A 20,321-nucleotide genomic window follows, 5' to 3' on the forward strand; every position below is an offset into this window, starting at 1 on the left:
TGCATAAAAAATTGTCTTATGAAGCCCCATTGAAAGATGGCTGGAAAACATGAATTAGAAACCTTTCAGACCTGACCAAGCCCGACCTGAGTTGTGTTTGGTTTAGCTCAGGTTGAGCTTGGGTTGGCATAGTCTTCACTCTTCAGCTTTGAATTGGGCTAGGCCCAGACATGAGGTTTTGGATTTGGATTTGGACCTGAAGCCTGAGTAAAGGGGTGGTGCAACAACTAATTTGGTTTGATCACCAGATAACTATGTAGATTTCTCTTGTATTGAGACTTGAGATGCAATGAGAACCTATGTTAACAACTCTAGCTGTTTACTTATAATCACTACTGGATTTAAATCTTCCCTGGCTATGAGAAGTGGACCAAGTGGCAAACATATGGGTTGCTTCTGAGTTCTGACATACTAGTAGACACCTTGCTATCCACTAGTACATGTATGATAGCTAGGCCACAGATCTTTTTGCAATAATATACTAGGAGAGAGGAGAGCCCATAGATGGCATTAATAATTAAAAAAGAAACTTTAATACAAGAGGCCAGGTTTCGGAGGTGGGAGAGCAAAAGTAGGAAGGGAGACAGTAAAGAAATTTCCAAGATGAAAAAAGGAATGGGAGAGGGAATGCTGGGGAAGTTTTAAGAGTTAGAAATAAATGGTGCTTTTATCACAATAGGGGGGGGGGGGCAATTTCATAGCGGACCTGAATTCAGAAATATATGGAATTTAAGGGTGCTTTTATCACAATTAATGACTAAATTTTAAAACCGAAACCGTTTAAAATCCACAAAATCTCAACCGCCAAACACGAGGTCCTGAAATTATTTTGAAACAGAGGCATCACAAAACACCTATTCCTCGATTGAAGAACTAAAAATATGAAGGTTCCTGAATCTGCAATTGAATTTGTGAGATTTAAAGCAGGCCCTTTGGCCTATTGTATTTTTGCCCTGTAGTCCAAATGGTTACTAACCCTTCTCATGCGGGAAAAACACAAGGAACAAACAGTCCGATATCTATAGCAGAAATTCGCTTGCAACAGAACCTGCATGAGAATAAAAGGGGGATTTATCTATATTCTATATCAATTCTGATGTGTTTTTCATTGGTCATAGCAAGTTGCACTATATCTTTAACCAAGAAACTTTAAACATAACATAGGTCCATCTTTCCACACAGAACATTCTTTCAATCGCGTGAAAATCGAACCTGATTGGCTGATTCAACTACATTGACTCGGTGCAAAACAGATCTTTGGCATTGAAGCCAATTGAAACGGGTATTCACAGAGGTATATTCTAATCGGCATGATTTGTCCACTTGTGAATAGGAAAGCCTTGGTGGAGAATCCGCAGTCTTCATTGCTCAATACACTTGATACGGAAGGATGTACGAGCGAAGCTCAGTAATCACTTAATACCTTAACCTGTCCGATTTTTTGGCATCTACAAACATGAAAATCCTGGCATTTTATCTCAAGTCAAACCCTCAACTTTAGCCGGAACCCCAAATGGTTGCCTGGCCATCTGAGATGACAACACTTCCGTCATCATGCCCATCAATTTGTTTCTTCCCTCTTCAAATCGTAGATGGTCATTCTTCCTATTCTCTTCGACATGTCCCATTTGCATTTGTGCTGCTTGGGAAATCATTCCACCAGCTACATTATCCAATATTTTGGTTCTGCCATTCTCCAAGCCACTCTTAAGCCAAGCTATGTTGCTTAGATCTGTTGCTATTGAAGCCAACTCATGACTTGAGAAGGGTGGAGGTTCCACAAAATCAACAAACTCAGGCCCCAGCAAAGAGCTTTGAGAATTCCCTCCACTCTGAGCTCCATTCTGAGTCCCACAGCAGCAATACCCACATCGTGGTGGTACCAAGGGCTCACCACAAACATCACCTTCAAGCAATTTGCATATCCCAAAATCTGGTTTTGAGGGTTGAACCAATGGACCATGCAATGGAACTGCACCAGATGAAGATCTAATTGTAGGTCCATCCACAGGATTGTAGAGGCTAAATGCACTAACACGTGCCACTGGACGGAAGAGGGTAGGTGGATCTTTTGCTTCAGCACTTCCATGATCCTCTTTTATTTGAGCCTTGTCTTCATACTGGTTTGATATGTTCTCCAGGGAGTTGACATCTTTTCCATCCAAGGACTTGAATGAATTGACATCTCCACATGACTGTGTTTCTTCAGAGGATGCTTTAGTTTTGTCAAGGCTGGCTTCTTCCACCATATCACCCGATGCTGTCCTAAACCTGTCAAGCTCCATGCACCTGCGTCTCAGGGTAGAATTCCAGTGGTTCTTTATAGCATTATCTGTTCTCCCTTGTAAAAGCCTCGCAATTGATGCCCATTTGTTCCCATGAATTGCATGGGCTGCAACTATTATCCGATCTTCTTCATCTGCAAAAATATATGCCGTCAGCCTCTCCCCCCCCTCAAGAAGCACAATTGAGGCATCATTTTGAAATGAAGACAACAATACCATCAAATAAATATGCATATGTTTGTAAAAGTATGAATCTGAACGGGTCCATATAAGACTTTTTTTTTAATGATCACCCCTATTCATGGGGGTACACAACGGGGAGGTAGCCCATCTCCCTACCTATAACCCCCTAACCCTGATGACAGTGGGATTTAAACCTATTAAAGAGCAAGTACATGGGGTCGATGAGATGGAGATAACTGCTGAGTTCGCAGAAACCTTGAGATGCACTTATGGCAGTCTCTCTACATTTTTTTTGGGTCTTCCTATTGGAGCAAATTACAAATTTAAGATGATCTAGGATCCATTCATTGAAAAAATTCATAGAAAATAGGGTATAAGCGTGATCTTATTTCCAAAGGGATTTATTCTCAAATGTGCTTTGTCCAATCTGCCCAATTGTTTTTCTTCTTTTTTTTATGAATGAATATAATTTATTAAATCAGAAATATGAGGCAGTATAGGAGACCCGAGAGGAGGCATGAGTTGTTACCTCTTCTAGCAAGTATTACATCAAATTAAAATAGAATTAACCAGAAATAAAATTACAGAGCAGCCCAAAATAAATGTTCCCTTGAAGCCCCTTGCTTAGCTAACCATCCACTAAGGAATTTGCTGATCTTCCCACCCAAAGAGAGGTAATAGTCATGTTTCTTGTGATCCAGTTGACTTTCCTTAACAGGTCTCTGTGTCGCCACATAGCTGAAGCTGGTTCTGTCAGCCATCCCACAACAATCTTAAAGTCCCCTTCAACTACCAAGTGCTGAACTCCTAATTGTTCTGCAATCTGAATACCTTGTACCACCGCTAACATCTCAGCTCCATTGGAGTCTCCTATTCCCACGGGGCCTGAAAACAATGCTAATATTTTGCTCTCATTATCTCTCAGCACCCCACATATCCTTGATGAGCCTGGGTTTCCTTGGCTGCTTCCATCAAAGTTCAGCTTTACCCATCCATCAGGCGGAGGCATCCATACTACAGATTTCCTGTCCTTGTATGGCTGTTAGCCATCGCTATCCAGTTTCTCCAAAAATAATCAAAGGAGAATGAATGAAATAAGTCCATTGTTCTTAACCAATGAATGGCCCTAGTCAAGATACAGTCATCAACAGTTTGAGTGCTTCTTTCCTCATCCTCGAATACCCTTGCATTCCTTTCCTCCCAGATTGTCCACAAGGCGGCTGCTCTAAGACATCTCCACATTATTTTTCCTCTTTTTGTAGGCCACACAAAAAAGGAAGGATTGAATAGCTGACTTAAAACTGTGGAGAGACTCCACCTACACCCAAACAAAGAGAAGATCCAACTCCAAATAGCACTAGAAAAGGAACAAGATACAAGTAAGAGCAATCCTCACCACTAGCCCTGCAAAGTACACACCAATTAGGGGACAAACACAAAGAAGGCCTTTTCCTCTACATGCAATCCAAGGTATTAATCTTTCTATAAAACACTTCCCAGCAGAAAATAATAACTTTAGGTGGAACCGATCTAGACCATATCTCCTTGGTTGGAAAACCCCATCGTCCCTGGGAAGAGCGAAGGGATTTAAAAAAGGAAGCATAAGTGCAGTAGCCTTTTGGGATGGCCCAATTGTTTTCACTCTATTTTCTTTGGGATGGCCCAAATGAAGAAAAGAGATATCATCTAGAATATTGGAGTAAGGCCACATCATCAAAGGAAATGATAGGATGGAATTAAACAACTTCATGTGGTGAAGAAGGTTCTTTTGGTAAAATGGTTCTAAGATAAGGAAAAGAACCAAAAACACATTGAAGGTGGCTTGTTGAAATAAAATACAGGAATAAACATTTTGGATGGGATTCCAATCATGCCTCAAACTCCCTATGGATCAAATGTTTGGAAGGATATCCTTATAGCAAATGCAAATTTCCGGTAAATATCCCTTTTGGTGATGGAAGCCCAGTTCTCTTTCAGAAAACAAATGGTGTGAGAACCAGGCCTTTGTAAAGAATTCTCAAGCTCATTCAAAATAGCCAGAGACAAGACTGCTACAGTGATTGAATCTTACAAGGTCATTGCCATAGAGGTGGTATCGGTACCCCAATTCAGACAGAATGCCACAATTGGGAGATAAATGTGTTATTCACATTGCTTAGTAGGATCCAATATTAAGATTTCAGTGGGTGGCATGAATAAAAAAGTTTGGTGCTTAGATCCCAAGGGCATCTTCTCGATCTCAGTGAACCTGTTCTACAAAGCATTTGTGAATGGCTCTAATGGAACTTTTCCTAGGTGTTGGATTTGCTCCTTTTACTTCCCCACTAAGGTATGCTTCTTCATTTGGGCCACCTAATTGAACCTATGTTTTAAAAGCGCAAGGGCCAATTTGCGCCCGAGGCGCAAGGTGCAAGGCGAGGCGCACACCTTTCTAAAGCAAGGCACAAAATACAAAAAAAAAATCTAAAAAATAATGTCAGAAAAATCAAAAAAATAAAAAAATATTAAACATAATATTAATAAAAAATATAAACTTAAATTTTAAAATAAATGTTTTATAAAACCTATTATCTAAAATTAAAATACATAACATAACATGTAAAAAGTATTCAAATGAAAATATAAAAATAAAAGCAAACATATAAAGCATTTTCAAGCGTCTAAAACCCACAATCTATTTTTTTCTTCAATTGCATTACTTCAAGCAGTTAAGGTGATGTAAAACATATTGCATTCTTGATTCTACGAGCCGCCTTTGTACCATGCCCCTCGAGGCAAGTCCAAACAAGTCCATGTTAGGGTCTTAAATTCTTAATTCTCATATAAAAACAATGGTTTTATAACTTTAATTGCCTTCTAAGAAGATATTTTATTAGAATGAATGAATGAACAGAATTAGCAAATACGCGGTTCAAAAAAAAGCAAAGAAGCGTGAAATTTTCAAAACGCTCATGCTTGGGCTGAGACACAACGCACATCAGGCACATGCCTAGGTGCATCAGGCGTGTGCCTTTGAAAGGTCTGCACCTAGTACCTAGGCGCCTCACCTGTGTGCCTCAGGCGCACCTTTTAAATCATTGAACCGAACAAGATTCTGACTATAGATAATCTCCCCATCAAAGGCAAGGTAGTGAACAACCAAAGTGTGCTGTGTTTCACCCATGAAGCCAGTTCAGCATCTACTAAATCATTGCAAATCCTGTCCACATATCATCATCATCTAAGCCTTATCTCACCAACTATATGGGAATCAGGTACCTGAATCCTGTTTCGCCATTTCGTTCTATTTAATGCCAAATCCATTTTAAAAAGTTGTCAATATATCTGGGTGACCTAGCAAGCTTACTGGATGCTTGGCAACATAGTTTTCAAGACATCTAGGCGATTCTGGGCAACACTGGGGCGCCTAGTCGCCTAGGCGATAAAAATTTTATAATATGAATTTTGGCTAGTTTCCTAGTTTTATATACCATTCAGCATGTATGTTAATTGAAAAATAGCAATTCTCTTTATTAAGAACATTAAATTTCCTCTAAAAATGTGGCAAATTATCACATCTAAAATAATACTACTATAATAAGTATTTAATAGAGCAAATTCATATTAATTAGCAGCTAAAGAAGGTTATTAACTTTATATGATAAATATTCAAGATGGAAAGTAAAATAGAAAAAAAAAACAAGGATGGAGTTTCTGTTTTATTTAATTAGAGAGAGAATAGAAAAAAATAATTTTATTATTCTATTGTTTCTTTCCCCTTTTCTTTTCTTTCTTTCTTTTTCTCTTCTCAAAACCCTTTGATCTTTTAAGTTTCAATAGTAAAACATTAAAACAAAATATAATTGATATATATATATATATATATATATATATATATATATATATATATATATATATATATATATATATCATATAATAAAATGTATTAACACATATATTAATAAGATACAGTAATATAAATGATATTATAAAAGGCGCCCACTGTCATTTTTGTCGCCTAGGCAGGCACCTAGTTGCCCTTGACAACTATGCTTGGCAACTTGGCTGTTGAAAGGTTAACAACCTTGTGGAATCTAACCCCTTCTGTAATATGTTGCTGTGTGGAAAGATAGAAATTTCAGGATACGGGAAGAAACATGATGGTCAAACCTTAGTAGGGGAGGGAGGAGGATTGTGGGACAAGGTTTCTGAAGGGCAAGAAGTATTAGATGGAGAGCAGAGGAGGTGGTGTTGGAAGAGAGTGGGTGGGGGAATGAAATTGGCAATTTGGAAGATGGTATTTTGTTCTTTCATAAATTTTAGAGTTGAGAATCTGATGGAGAGCTTATGTTAAATTGGTTGTGAAGTTGTTGTTCTAGGAGATTTTCTTTTGTGACAAGGTCACAGAAGGGCAAGAGGAGGTATTAGATGGAGATGAGTAGTGGTGGTAGTGTTGGAAGGCAGCAGGGGGATTGATATTGGCAATTTGGAAGATGATATTTTGCTTCTTTCGTATGTTTTAGAGTTGAGAATCTGATGGAGAGCTTGTGTTAAATTGGATGTGAAGTTGTAGGAGTTTTTCTTTTTTTTCTTTGTCGGATGTTGAGAGTGTTTTGTTCAAGGTGTTACCTTAGCACCTTAGAGGGGTTTGTAATCAATTTCTTTTTTTTTTTTGTTCTTTAATGAAATTTCTCTTTTACCATAAAAAAAAAAGAAAGAAACTAGAGGTTCAAGGCTTACATCATGATGATGATGATGATGATCTAGTTTTTCTTTCTATTCCTTGGGTAAGTAATTATTCTCTCCATTGGCATTTCTAACGACTAAAAATGTCCCTTGTTTTGCGACCTTTCATTAACCTGCCTTTAGTTGTAGCAATGTACATGTTAGCTAATCTTCTATGTTAAGGGCCCGCGAATAGGATCTCGTCACGGGTCGGTCCACAGGGAAAACCTCCTGTTTTCCCTTGTTCCTCCCTTTTCTTGAAGAACCTATCTTGCCGCCCTAAAGGTGATTTGTTCAAGAGAACACCAACTCTCCTTTGCTCTCTTTCTTGACTGAAATTTTCGATGGTTTTATTCAATATTCTCAGCTCCTTAAATAGGATATTACAAGAGATAAGGGTCCTCCTTGTAGGAAGACTCCCTGCTAATCTATACCACTTACAGATAAGATAGATAAGACTCCCTACTTAAGATAGATAAGACTCCATAAGATAGATCAGACTTCCAAATAATCCTTACTAAAAACAGATAAGATAAGATGGACTATAACTAGCTAGAATCCGATGAGAACACCAAATCGCTGCTGCTGCTGCCGGCGCGATATTTCTTCCCAATAAACGCGTCCATATCATTACTCCCCTCCTGGACTAAGAGCTTGTCCTCAAGCTCGAAACCCGGATACGTGTCTTGGAACTCAGTCAAGGGGAGCCAAGTGGCCTCGGCTGATGACAAGCCGTCCCATTTCACCAGGACTTCGAGAACACCCCAATTGATTCTGGAGCGAACAAGGGCCCGAGGTTGGAGGATGAGTTTGCCATCTTTCAAGGGTGGTAAGGGGGGAACTCGGTCAGGAGGAATACCTGTAAACGGCTTGAGCAAGGAAATGTGGAAAACATCATGGATTCTGTTGTGCTCTGGCAGTTCCGGCTGGTATGCAACCGTACCAATCTGCCGCAAAACCTTGAAGTTCATCCAACAGCTCTTCCACAATGGGAATAGGGAATTTATCCTTGACAGTTCGGTTATTGAGCTCTCTGTAGTCCACACAAAACCTCCAAGTACCATCCCGCTTTGCTACCAACAGAACCGGCGAGGAGAAGGGAGAACTGCTAAGGCGGATGATCCCTTGTTTCATCATTTCAGCACACTGCTTCTCTATCTCGTCTTTCTACAGATGTGGGTAGCGATAAGGCCGGACGACAACAAGTTTTGAACCCGTCACCAGAGGGATCCAATGATTGCACGCTCGGGAAGGAGGAAGTCCCTTGGGTTCTTGGAACACATTTGAAAAATCGGTGAGGAGCCTGTCCATATTGGTTGTATGCGTCGTTTCCCCCTGAAGCATATGAACCTGTGGTTTTTTTGCTTCTACCCTGGTTCCCTACCAAGTAACTTGTTTCCCATTCAAGCGGAATGTCATCGTTAGGGTGCTGAAATCCCATAGGATTGGGCCTAGGGTGATCAACCATTTTACTCCAAGAACTATATCAAATTCATCCAAGAATAGCACAAATAAATCAGCAGAGAAGGATTCAGATTCGACTTGTATTTGGGTGTCTTTACAGATTCCGAGACTGTGAACCCTTTCACCGTTTGCTACGGCTACCTACAGTCTTGGTCTGATTTTCATAGGTAATTTCAACTGAAGGGCAGCTTGCTCACTTACAAAATTGTGTGTGCTTCCTGAATCAACGAGGATCCGTACTGGTTTCCCTGCCACCCGTGCCTGTAACTGCATAGTCTAAGAGGTCTTTATTCCAGTGATTGTGTGGAGGGAGATCTCGGGTTCGAAAGTTGCGGGTTCATCCTCGTCTTCCTCTTGTTCATCCACCAGGTGGCAGAAAAGTCTCTTGCACCTGTGTCCCGCCGAATAAAGATCGTCGTAGTTGAAACACTGCCCCCTTGCCCGATGATCTGCTATCTCGGTTCTGGACAAGCGTTTAATGGGGGGTGCCACCATGTTGCTTCCCATACTGGATGCCGACCTGGGGACGTTGCTCGTATGAGGCTTCTATTCTCGGCTAGTTGCAGAAGAAGGGGCCATTCCGAGTGTTTTCGGGGGTGCCCATGATGTCGGTGGCTGCCCCATACTGAAGGTTCCGCGGCTGAGCTGCAGCTTGCGTTCGAAGGCGCGAACTAGATTCATGATTGTAACTAGGTTGGGGGGGTGTTGCATCTCCACGCCCACCCTCAAGGGTTCTGCTAACCCTGCGGTGAACATGTCTACCTACTGGTCTGGTCACACCGAAGTTGCTCTGGCAAGGAGAGTCTGGAATTGGTGTTGGTATTCAGCCACTGTTCCCGTCTGTTTGAAGTTGATCAATTCACCTAACAGGTTGCTCGTCAATGGGGGCCCAAACCTGAGGAGGCAGTAGGATTTGAATTGGGTCCAACTGAGCCCGGGTTCCTCCTGGTCCAATTGATAGAACCAGAGTTGCGCCTCTTCCGTCAAGTGGAATGCAACTAGGCTTACCTTGTCTCTGTCCTCCGTCCGCTGGTTGCAAAAGAACTGCTCACATTGGTATAGCCACCCCAAAGGGTCTCCGATGCCGTTGTAAGAAGGGAACTCCAGTCTGCTGTACTTGGGAACGACCGCGGCTACTGGGGTGACGACCTGTTGTTCGCCGAACGACTTCGTCAAGTCTAGTCGGCGGCTGTTTGTGGTTGCACCCCCTTCTGGATTCCTTTCCTTGTTAGAGAAATACAACTCCATCAAGCGTCGTAACTCTCGGACATCATCCTTGATTTCGCGTACCTCCGTGATGTTCTCCACGAGCCTGTGCTCCAGTTCGTGGACCTTGGACGTCAACTGCTCTAGATCGCCCATGACGTTTGGCTCTGGTACAAATTGTTAAGGGCCCGCGAATAGGATCTCGTCAAGGGTCGGTCCACGGGGAAAACCTCCTATTTTCCCTTGTTCCTCCCTTTTCTTGAAGAACCTATCTTGCCGCCCTAAAGGTGATTTGTTCAAGAGATCACCAACTCTCCTTTGCTCTCTTTCTTGACTGAAATTTTCGATGGTTTTATTCAATATTCTCAGCTCCTTAAATAGGAGATTACAAGAGATAAGAGTCCTCCTTGTAGGAAGACTCCCTACTAATCTATACCACTTACAGATAAGACTCCCTAGATAAGACTCCCTACTTAAGATAGATAAGACTCCCTAAGATAGATCAGACTTCCTACTAATCCTTACTGAAAACAGATAAGATAAGATGGACTGTAACTAGCTAGAATCCGATGAGAACACCAAATCACTGTTGTTGCCGGTGGCGATATTTCTTCCCAATAAACGTGTCCATATCATTCTATTCCCCCTCCCCCCCCCCCCCTCCTTCTGACCAAAAAGAAAAATAATACACAGAAACACACATCTCACCCTCACAGGACTTCCTAGACAATTACAAAGAGAAGTTTTTTACACTCACATTTAAACCAAAAACAAATTATCAATCAAAAAAACTTAAAATTTAAAAAGGCAAATAAATCTATGAAACTAGTTTGTCATCCTTATTCCATCACCTGCTCTGCATACTTCCTCAAGCATTTTTTGTTCCTACCTTCTAGTGCTAGCATCAACAATAAGCACAGTCACAGGGAAATGACTTCTTTCTTTAAGCATGCAGCCCATACTGTGTTCCATGCACTTGTCGTCCTTTCCACTTCTAGCCCTTCCACCCAAAGCTAGTAACAAGACAAGTATATCTTCTCTTCTACCATTTAATTATCCATTCTAATATTTAATTAGTAGAATAAATGTGATTGCAGGTTTCTGGTCTCCTAAAAAGACAGCCCAGCACACGAAGCTCCCACCAATGCATGGTCTGGGGAGTGACAGATGTACACAACCTTACCCCTGAACATACAGAGACGTTGTTTACCAAATTTGAACCCTTGGCCACCCAGGTCGTAATAGAAGCAACCCAACCATTACACCAAAGCCCATCCTCATGTTTGTGGTCTCCTACATATAGTTATTATCATAGTTTTCAAGGCGCCAAGGAGAGGCTAGGTGACTGGGGAGGGGGGTCGCCTAGTCATCTAGGCATCACCTAGGAGATGGATTTTTTTTAAGTAAAAAGCATATATCCTAGGGTAGTTCCCTATGTTCCATAACCATATTTCCTTAATAATTGTCCATAATTTTCATAAGTATACACTTCATGTCAAAGTCTAAGAAAATCAACATATTCATGAGAAGAAAAAGAAGAAAAGAAAATTAAAAAATAATAGGGGCTGAACCCCTATTTTTGTTATGGTTAAAGAAGAAAAGAAAAGGTGGAAGAAGAAGAAAATGTGTTAATTAGACAAAATCTTAAGTTCTTCCTTACTTGTTGATTCAAGTTTTGAAGTCTTTGAGGGTTCAATACAGCAGTTAGCGATGTCTATGTTGATTAAACCCTAACAAATAAGAAAATAATAAAAAGAAATTAGTATATACACACACAAAAATGAATATTTTAGTTTAATAATGTCTATTTTATAATTATAATTTCAAAAAATTAAGAATATTAAAGTGCTTTATAATACAGTATACAAAACTACTTGGCAATTAGGTGAGGTGAGCCTCCAAGGGCATCTTGTCACCTAGGCATCGCCCTGACAACAGACAACTATGGTTATTATCTTAGGGTTTTAGTTCTTGAGAATTATTATCATGGAACTCCTACAGGTTATTCATAATGGACTACTAGATTTATCACCTGAAATAGATTATCCTACAGCCGACTTCACTGTCAATAATCTATTCATGGTCAAGGCTTGGTGATCCCATCATGAAAAGTCTTCTAAATACAAGGTTTTGGAGTAATATTATTTTTTGGCTTGGTTGGTTTCTGGGTATCCAACAATAACTGTAATTAATGCTTCTTAGTTGTTCTGTGTTTCCCCCTTACACCCTACAGATATTAGTTAATTCCTTTATTTATGTCTCTTAAACTAAAACTTGGGCCACAGATTTTCTAACATCTATAGATTCTGAGAGTTCACCCACAAATAATTTGTTCAAGGTTATCTTGGAGAGGTCCACCCAACTATGACTACTCTCTTCATGGTGGGAACCTCAGTGGGACCTCTTGGAATCCACTAGAACTAGAAAAACCAAAACTATGGTGTTAAAACAGAAATATAAACTAGAAGTGATGAGTGTTTTTATTTGATAGAAACACATAAAAGATGAAGGATAGTGGACAAAGTTGTATTGGTGCATCTGTTAGATGGGTCAGAAGATCAGCAAATGGTTCAGCCGATACACTAGCCAAACAAGGGGCAAATAGGGGAGAGTTGTTTTGGGCTGAATTGTAATAGAATCCTTTGGGGGTTAGACTTCGTTATTATGGGGATTTTTTATGAATAACACAAACTGATTTATTAGAGTCATAAAGAGAGTACAAAAGTGATAAAGGGAGAGATAAACTCTCTTAACTCACCCAAATACAGACAACATAATTACAATACAGTCCAAAATAAATGATCCCTTCTCAGCCCCCCCCCCCCCCCCCCCGCTTTGCTAATGCATCAGCAAATGAATTAGCATCCCTTTTCACCCATTGCACATTGATTTCCATTCCTTGAGACAACCATTTACTCCTTTGCTCATTTATATAGCACCACCATCCAGCTCCAGCCTCCTCTTCCTTCTGCAACCACTTAATAACTAACTTTGAGTCCCCTTGAATAACTAGCCTCTGGATATTCAGCTCTCTAGCCCTTTGAAGACCTTCCAGCACAGCCATAATTTCAGCCCTCAAAGAATCACCAACACCAATTGATCCTGAGTAGACAACAACAATTCTTCCTTCCTCATTTCTAAAGATGCCCCCAATGCCTGAGGGACCCAGAATTCAGTTTAATAATACCACATGGAGGAGGGGACCAAGTTGGTCTAACCACAACCTTGTTAGGAGCTGACTTAGCAACTACCTTCCAATTCCTCACCAAATCATCTACATGGACTCCCACAAAAAGATCAAGAGACTTCACCCAGTGGAACACTCTAATTATAATGACCTCAATTAGGGCATCCCTACTTCTCTCCTTATCAAGAAAGATCCCCTGATTCCTTTCTTCCCAAGCTGTCCAACACACATCTGCCCTTGTACATCTCCATAAAGATCTTTTTCCCTTCATCGGCCAGGTAACAAAGGTAGAGGCAAACAAGCTTTGTATGTTTGGCAGGGGGTTCCACCTACACCCAGAAAAATAAAGAAACCATTCCCAAATTGAAGAGGTAAAGGGACAGGAGATTAATAAATGGCAGCAAGACTCACCATTAGCCTTACAAGAGAGCACCAATTTGCTCTTTTTCTTTGAAGTAAATTATAGGTGTTAATTCTCTCCAAAAAGGCTTCCTAACAAAAAGCACCCACACGAGGTGGGATAGGCTTTGCTCCAAACCTTCCCAACAGGAAAAGGCATCCCTAGACTATCCCTTGGTTGAACTAAGGCTGAGAAGAAAGAGGCACAAGAAAATGAACTAGAAGAGGAGAGAGTCCAAATTCGACTATCCCTTCTAGTGGGATCTAGAAAAACCCCTTCCAACCTTTGGAGAAGAGACAAAATATCACTCACTTCCGACTCACGAAGTTCTCTCCTGAAACCCAAGTCCTAGTAAAAACTAGATGGCCAACCTGTTCAGGAATCCTAAACACCAAAATAAAATACATCAACAAATTGGCAAGTTAAACCTAATAAGCGTAATTCTTCCCCCCTAGAGATAGATAGCTCCTCTTCCATGATGCCAGCTTCTTTGTGAACCTTTCAACCACAGGATTCCAAAATTTGCTTGTTCTTGAATTGTTCCCCAACGATAATCCCAAATAGGTTAACAGCCACTGAACCACCTCACAACCCAAAACCTAAGCACTTTTAGAAATCCCTCTCATCCAAATTTAAGCCCACAAGGCAGCTTTTATCAAACTTAATTTTCAGATTAGACATCTACTAAAAAAACTTGAGCCAACGTCTTCAAATTCCTTACCCACCCAAGATTACCGCCTTCACAAAACAAAATAGTATCATCAGCAAACTACAAATGGGTAAGAGGCACCTCATTCCTACCTACCCTCCAACCCCTCACCAAATTCCTAATATCAGCCCAAGTCACAAGTCTACCAAACACATCAACAGTCAGAGTGAACATGAAAGGCAAAAGAGGATCCCCTTGTCTAAGACCTCTTACCACTAGAAAGTGATACACCACAGATCCATTCACCAAAATCAAACAATGGCAAGTCTTAACACAGCCTAAGATCCATTTACACCATCTATCACCAAACCCAAAAATTCCTCATTGCCTCAAGAAAGAAACCCCAATCAACCAAATCAAAAGCCTTTTCCAGATCCAACTTTCATATGAAGCCCTTTTTTTCTAGACCTACTCATCTCCTCAACACTTTCATTGGCAATTAGAATTTGATCAATAATTGTGAAGTTTATTATGGGGACTTAACCCATTACCCATGTATTCTATTAACCTTTTTTAATGAAAGTTACTATTTCCTATAAAAAAAAGTAAACAAAAATTTTTTGACCCCAAACAAAGAAACAATGCTAATTTAGGAGAAATCAACAAAATTATACAAATATAAGTTTTTCAATAAAATCCATTCATAAATTCAGAATAGAAAAAAAATGATGTGATTGAGAAGATTGTTTTTATTTAAAAAAAAAAGTACAGTAAGTATAGTAATACACCACCCCTAAGGCCCTAACCTAGAAAAATATCAGCAAAGAGCATAGCTTTCTATAGAACCTTCCAAAGTCTTAATACCCAACCTGGACAGGTCATCAATTACCAAACTGAGCTTTCCTCAGATCCATCTAAACTAACTTGAATGGAAGGACAGATCTAGATAACTTTGTTGAGATAATGACCTAAACTACAAGGGCCTTCATCAATACCTTTTACACCATGAAATGGCATTAGACAAATCCCCATCAACTAATGGAATAAGTAAATTCCATTCCCCTTGAAATTATCAAAAAAAAAATTCCATTCCCCTTGAGCTAAATCATACAAAAATAAGCAATTTATTGCAGTACTAATATAACCAGAAAGACATCCCAACAATGGCATTTTAATGATGGTTGGCTACTTGGCTCAAACATAATATTTACATCTCTTTACCAAGAAAAACCACCTGATGGGGAATTTCAAATTGGATCTAAGGTTTGGGTGTACCAATTATCCCATTTTAATGATAGTTAGGTCCAACATGATTTTTATCTCTCTTTATCCAGCATAGTCACTTCATTGGGAATCTTTTTTTTAGCAAAATAGAATTTTATGAGAAGGAAAAAAGAAAAAACAAGAAAAGTGACCAGAAGTCGCCCCAGAGAAGAAAAAACAACCCTTCGCCGACGACAAACCATACTCCAATCCCCCAACACTACAACCAAAATTGACAACAGCCAACCAAACCCATACAAATATCCAAACAAACAAACAACAAAAAAGATATTTTATTCTCCAACACCAATGAAAGACAACCTACCAAACTCGGGCTTCAAAACTCCAAACCCCCAACAAACAACAAAAGCCCAACAACAAGAAAACACTAAAGTCTAACTTAAACCTCACAAAAACTCTGCTCAACTACTCAACAACTCCAGTCGCTTGAATAGGAACTTCTCTACTTATCTTAAAGACCTTTGATTTATTCACCTTCTTATTATGACTGACACCAAATAAGCCCCCTTTCAATTTGGCAAAAACTTTTGAAACTTAACAGTTTGATTTTTTTTTTTTACTTCTAAAATGTCTTACTGCATTGGGATTCTTCTCAAGAACATGCGGACCCTAGAGCTCACATTGATCCTCTCTAACTCCAAAAACCGCATTCTTCTCGAAGATTTGATCTGCAACCACCTCTCTACCCTCTTTATCAACATCCCCTGTCACTCCAAATGATCTCAGTCTACCCTGAGCATCCTCAACCCTAAAGTTAAAACCAACCTCCTCATTTTCTAATTTATTTTTTGCCCTACCCTTTGGAGGCCCACTGAAGGGTAGTAAATCTGTTGATATACTTGTCACGTCTTTTCAAATTGGATCTACTGCAATTTTGGGCATCCACTTTGTCATTGTGTAGGATGTCAAATTTCCCCTTATTTGGATTTTGAAATGGGACATAAGACTTTGGATAAATGAAATAATACTGAATGTGACAACTCAACATTTCTTGAGATAAATCAAGAATCATAACAAAAGATTTTAAGTGGAGTAGAAGATGTCCTTGGCATCCTGCTCCCAGCCCATGAATTCAGAAACCTAAAGCCACTCTTGGATCTGAAGCATATAATGTAATTCTTGATTTCTAAGTATATGATGTCCAACCTCTAAATGCAAGGTACCAAAACTTTGATATATTCTAGTCCGTGTTTTCCAACTCCTTTTTTTTTATTATTTATCGTGCTTTCCAACTCCTTGAGTCTTTGTGTGGGTTCAGCAGTCATGTAAGTCCCTCCTCAGTCCAATTCCCTGTTAAAATTGCAAACTGGTTTCTCATCTTCTATTTCATGTCACGGGCAACTAGAACATTCCATCTATTTTCTCTCATGGTTCCCCATCACAAAAATAAAATGGAAAAGGAGATCTCAATTATTTAGCGTTCGGGATTGGGATCCCCAAGAAGTTCATCCAAAAAATGGCATAATGAAATTGAAATGTTCTCTCAATAATGCAGTGAACATATCAAGAATCGTATCAAAGAAAAAATTGCAGCTTCAATTATCAGAGAATTATGGAACACAATCTAAAGCTCTGCAACCGTCAACAGAAATGTAGAGAACAGAAAAGCAGTTCTCCAGGCAGTATGCATCAACAGTAAAACAGAATAAGGTGGCCTTACTATTTCCGTAAACAATTAACATAACCTACTCTACCATCGAAAAACGACAAACAAAACAAGCATTAAAAGCCATAAAAAAGGGAGATAAAGCATCCAAACTGAAATCAATGCTACAAAAACCCTCGATTTACATCATAACCAGATAATTACACCTGAATTTAATTGGTAACGATAGTTACCAGTAAAAGGTTTGCGCTTGACGCAAGGGTCTAGCTGATTACACCATCGGAGCCTACACGACTTTCCGGACCTCCCAGCAATACCTCGGGCGATGAGGCTCCAATTCCTGGCGCCGAACTTGCTCACTAATCTACTAAGAATCGCGTCTTCTTCGGGAGACCATGGCCCTTTAACTCGATCCTCCGACCCGCTCCGGACTCGGCTGCTGCTACAGTTTCCCTCTCCGACTACTCCAACGCCGCTACCGCTATCGGCACCATCACCACCAGTTCCACTGGCACTACCATCACCACCGCAACCGCCGTCGCCGGCGACTATTGCTTCTTCCTTTTTCATCTCTCTCTCTCTCTCTCCCACCGTACCTACCCGCCTAACTGCTATTGTTCCAGGGGACAGCTGAATTGTTTAATAGGGCAAGTGTTTCGGGATTCCTTTGCCAGTTTTCAGAAATACTTCTACCGGATTGACCAATACGTCCTTTTGTGAAATTACAAATTTTTCCTTGCAATGATTTTCCGGGAACTTCCGATGTTTCGGGCCTTTGGTTTCGAGACGAAATTTTTCAATTTTTACGATCTTCAGTGAATTTTTTGTTGTTTTATTAATACTAGCCAAGTGAGAAGAACAAAAGAACACATTAAATAGGTAGTATTATTGGTCAAAAGTCAAAACTCTTTTATCATAGATTTTCCCATTTTATTCATATAAGCAAATTTATAAGTCAGCTATTTGAGTAATTTAGTGTTATTTAGTTAATTTAACTTAATTAATTATTAATATAATTAAATACTTAAATTATATTAATTACTCAAAATTTAAAATAAATAATTTTACAATTATAAATAATAACTTTAAAATAATTAATAAAATCTTAAAAAAATACATTTTAACAAGTGTATGATGTTATAGGGGTTGGGGGGGATGGGAGGGAGTGGTTGAATTCTTGGAAAGAGAGATTAAGATAGAAGAGGAAATGTTTTAAAACATGTGTTTACTTTTGTTCCATGGATTTCGATTGAAACGTTAAAAGGGCGTAGATGAAAAGGCCTAGCTTGGTCCAAAAATTCTACACTTGTTCCTAAGTTTTGGGTTTAGACTTGGTCTAGGCCTGGCCCCATAAATTTTTAGCCCAAGCTTTAGTCCAATATTGTAGTCTAACCTGAGCTCACATTAGGCTCACAAATTTTCAAGTCAACCTTGGGCCCAACTAACCTAATCCCACCTAACTAAAAACTCAAGGCTTGGGCCTAGGTTTTTGGTTCAAGCCTGGCCTCAAGCTTGAGTGTGCATTAGGCCCACAAGTTTCCAAGTTGGGTTTGCTTCCAAATTTCAATCCCAACTTGGAGCTTCCCTAGATGAAACATAATTAGAAGACTTAATTACTTATTTAATTAATTATATTGATTAAATATAAAATATTTATTATCTTCTAAACAGTATTAAACGTTTATCTAATACTTCAATCCCAACTTGGGTCTTGCCTATATGAAACATAATTAGAGGAGTTAATTAATTATATTGATTAATTAGAAAAATATATTAAAAACATTTATTATCTTATAAATAATATTAAAAGTTCATGCAGAGAATGGTTGAAGATAAATGAAAATTTGAAAATAAATATTGATGGAGCGCGATCCGGCGGGTCTTAGCTGTCCGCGGCCTTGCTTCTGAACGGGGTAGTAGGGAACCTAAAACGGAGGAGATGGGGAAGCTCCGGGGGGAACCCGATGTAGAGGCTCCGAATCTCAAGTTAGAATCCTTCAAAAGCAAGGTAATACCAGATAGCGCAAAGTTTGCATACCTCGTTTGTCGGGGGCCAGGGGGCTCTTATAATCACTTCGTGCACTCGCCCCGAGGCCCTTGTCAGGTCAGGTATGATTACCCTTGTGCTTGTCAATTCGGTTGTCGTCCTTTCTGCTGAGACAGAACCGTCACTGCCTAACCGTCTTTCTAACTAGAGATGGCGGTGTCAGTGGTGGTGGCAGGTGGCCGTTTAGAGTGCTGCCACCAAACGTCAGATCCCAAGTCAATCAGGCGCGGCGCCCTCGGGCACGGACTTCCTTAGTGTCAGGCATGGTACGACTTGTTTGGTTATAGTGCCTAGAAGGTGATGCAAAGTGCTGAGCGAGGCGAGGTCTTGAGCTCGGAGGTATCTATAGGGCAGGTCAGTTCGGCGAGGTGTATCCCGAACTGTTACAAAGTGGGTCAGTTCGGCGAAGTGTATACCGAGCTGTTACAAAGGGTGAGTTCGGGCCCCCCGTAGGGAGTTCGGTCCGCTGGTGTCCCCTTGTTCCCGCCTAGGCTTGGCCCCTTTTGCTGAGCTGTTGTTTCTACCACATGTTACGTAATAGAGAGGTCGGGCCAAATCTTCCTTCATCAATTGCCCCCCACTCCTTGCGTCGGGGGTCATGCCATGGTGCGGGGAGTTTCGCGAGGTAGCAGGTGGATTTGTCCCGTCCTTCAAATCCTCACTGTGCGAGTTGCTTTTGCTAGGGTTCTTTCGGTTTCCGAGAAGGCTGGAAACGTGCTTACTCAAGAATGCTGATGGTTGTGACAACACGTGTTTTAAATTTCAAACCAATTCGCGCTGCTGAGACGTGACAGCGGGTCATTTCAAAAAAGCGCGCCACTACTGTACGTGTGCGGGCGACTATTAGGGAGACGTGCGGCACGTTAGTTTCGGAAAGATGCGTGTTGAAGCAACGTCGGCTTCAAAAAGACGTGCACTGACGTTTCACTTTTTTCGGAAAGACGTGCGCCAATCACATCTCGACCTTAAGGGTCGTGCGGTCAGTAAGAACGTGGGTCATTGGATCGTCTTCGATCTGCATGGTCGATTCTTGGTTACTATAGCTATAAATAGTGGGGGACCCCAGTCGGTTTGTCACTTCTGCGGTTTGTCTACTGAGCTCGCGTCCAAGTCTTTTCCAGATCGCGTCAAGGCTGGTTATATAGCCTTCACGGTTCTTTGGCTTGTTCTTCAAACTTTCTGGTGAGTACTTTCCTGAATCCATCTTTTTCCCCAATGTCTAGCTTTGATAGCTCAGACGATTCTTCGAGTAGGGCCGACGTAGGTTCCACCAACCGAGCCGTGTCCCCCGACTGCCTCAGTGATC

At 40.4% G+C, this 20,321-nt stretch overlaps 1 protein-coding gene and 1 long non-coding RNA gene across 3 annotated transcripts; one reads left to right on the forward strand and one right to left on the reverse strand.

Annotated features, from left to right (window-relative positions):
- Positions 1-1,053: 1,053 nt before the first annotated feature.
- On the reverse strand, positions 1,054-17,624 carry LOC148870717 (transcription factor MYB1-like). Of its 2 annotated transcripts, none has more exons than XM_088974138.1 (2): positions 17,175-17,624; positions 1,054-2,419 (listed from the first exon to the last, which is right to left on the reverse strand). In XM_088974138.1, exons 1-2 carry the CDS (start codon positions 17,536-17,538, stop codon positions 1,479-1,481), a joined length of 1,305 nt encoding a protein of 434 aa, XP_088830264.1. In that variant the 5' UTR covers positions 17,539-17,624; the 3' UTR covers positions 1,054-1,478. The 2 variants fall into 2 exon arrangements, with proteins under 2 accessions (XP_088830264.1, XP_088830265.1); XM_088974139.1 differs by having other exon boundaries at positions 17,202-17,621.
- On the forward strand, positions 1,919-2,531 carry LOC148870718 (uncharacterized). Its single transcript, XR_016108358.1, has 2 exons — positions 1,919-2,058; positions 2,142-2,531. It is a non-coding gene; the product is annotated as an uncharacterized LOC148870718 (long non-coding RNA).
- Positions 17,625-20,321: the final 2,697 nt, after the last annotated feature.

This window comes from Nelumbo lutea, chromosome 2 (assembly GCF_056320005.1).
Source record: "Nelumbo lutea isolate HS-2025 chromosome 2, American lotus-T2T, whole genome shotgun sequence".
Classification (NCBI taxonomy): Eukaryota; Viridiplantae; Streptophyta; class Magnoliopsida; order Proteales; family Nelumbonaceae; genus Nelumbo; species Nelumbo lutea.

Excerpts from the sequence above, each read along its gene's own strand:
- LOC148870717 (XM_088974138.1), bottom strand. The coding sequence starts at position 17,538 with ATGAAAAAGGAAGAAGCAATAGTCGCCGGCGACGGCGGTTGCGGTGGT. Across the intron at positions 2,420-17,174 it reads TCGTTACCAATTAAATTCAG|ATGAAGAAGATCGGATAATA; the intron begins GTGTAATTATCT and ends ATATTTTTGCAG.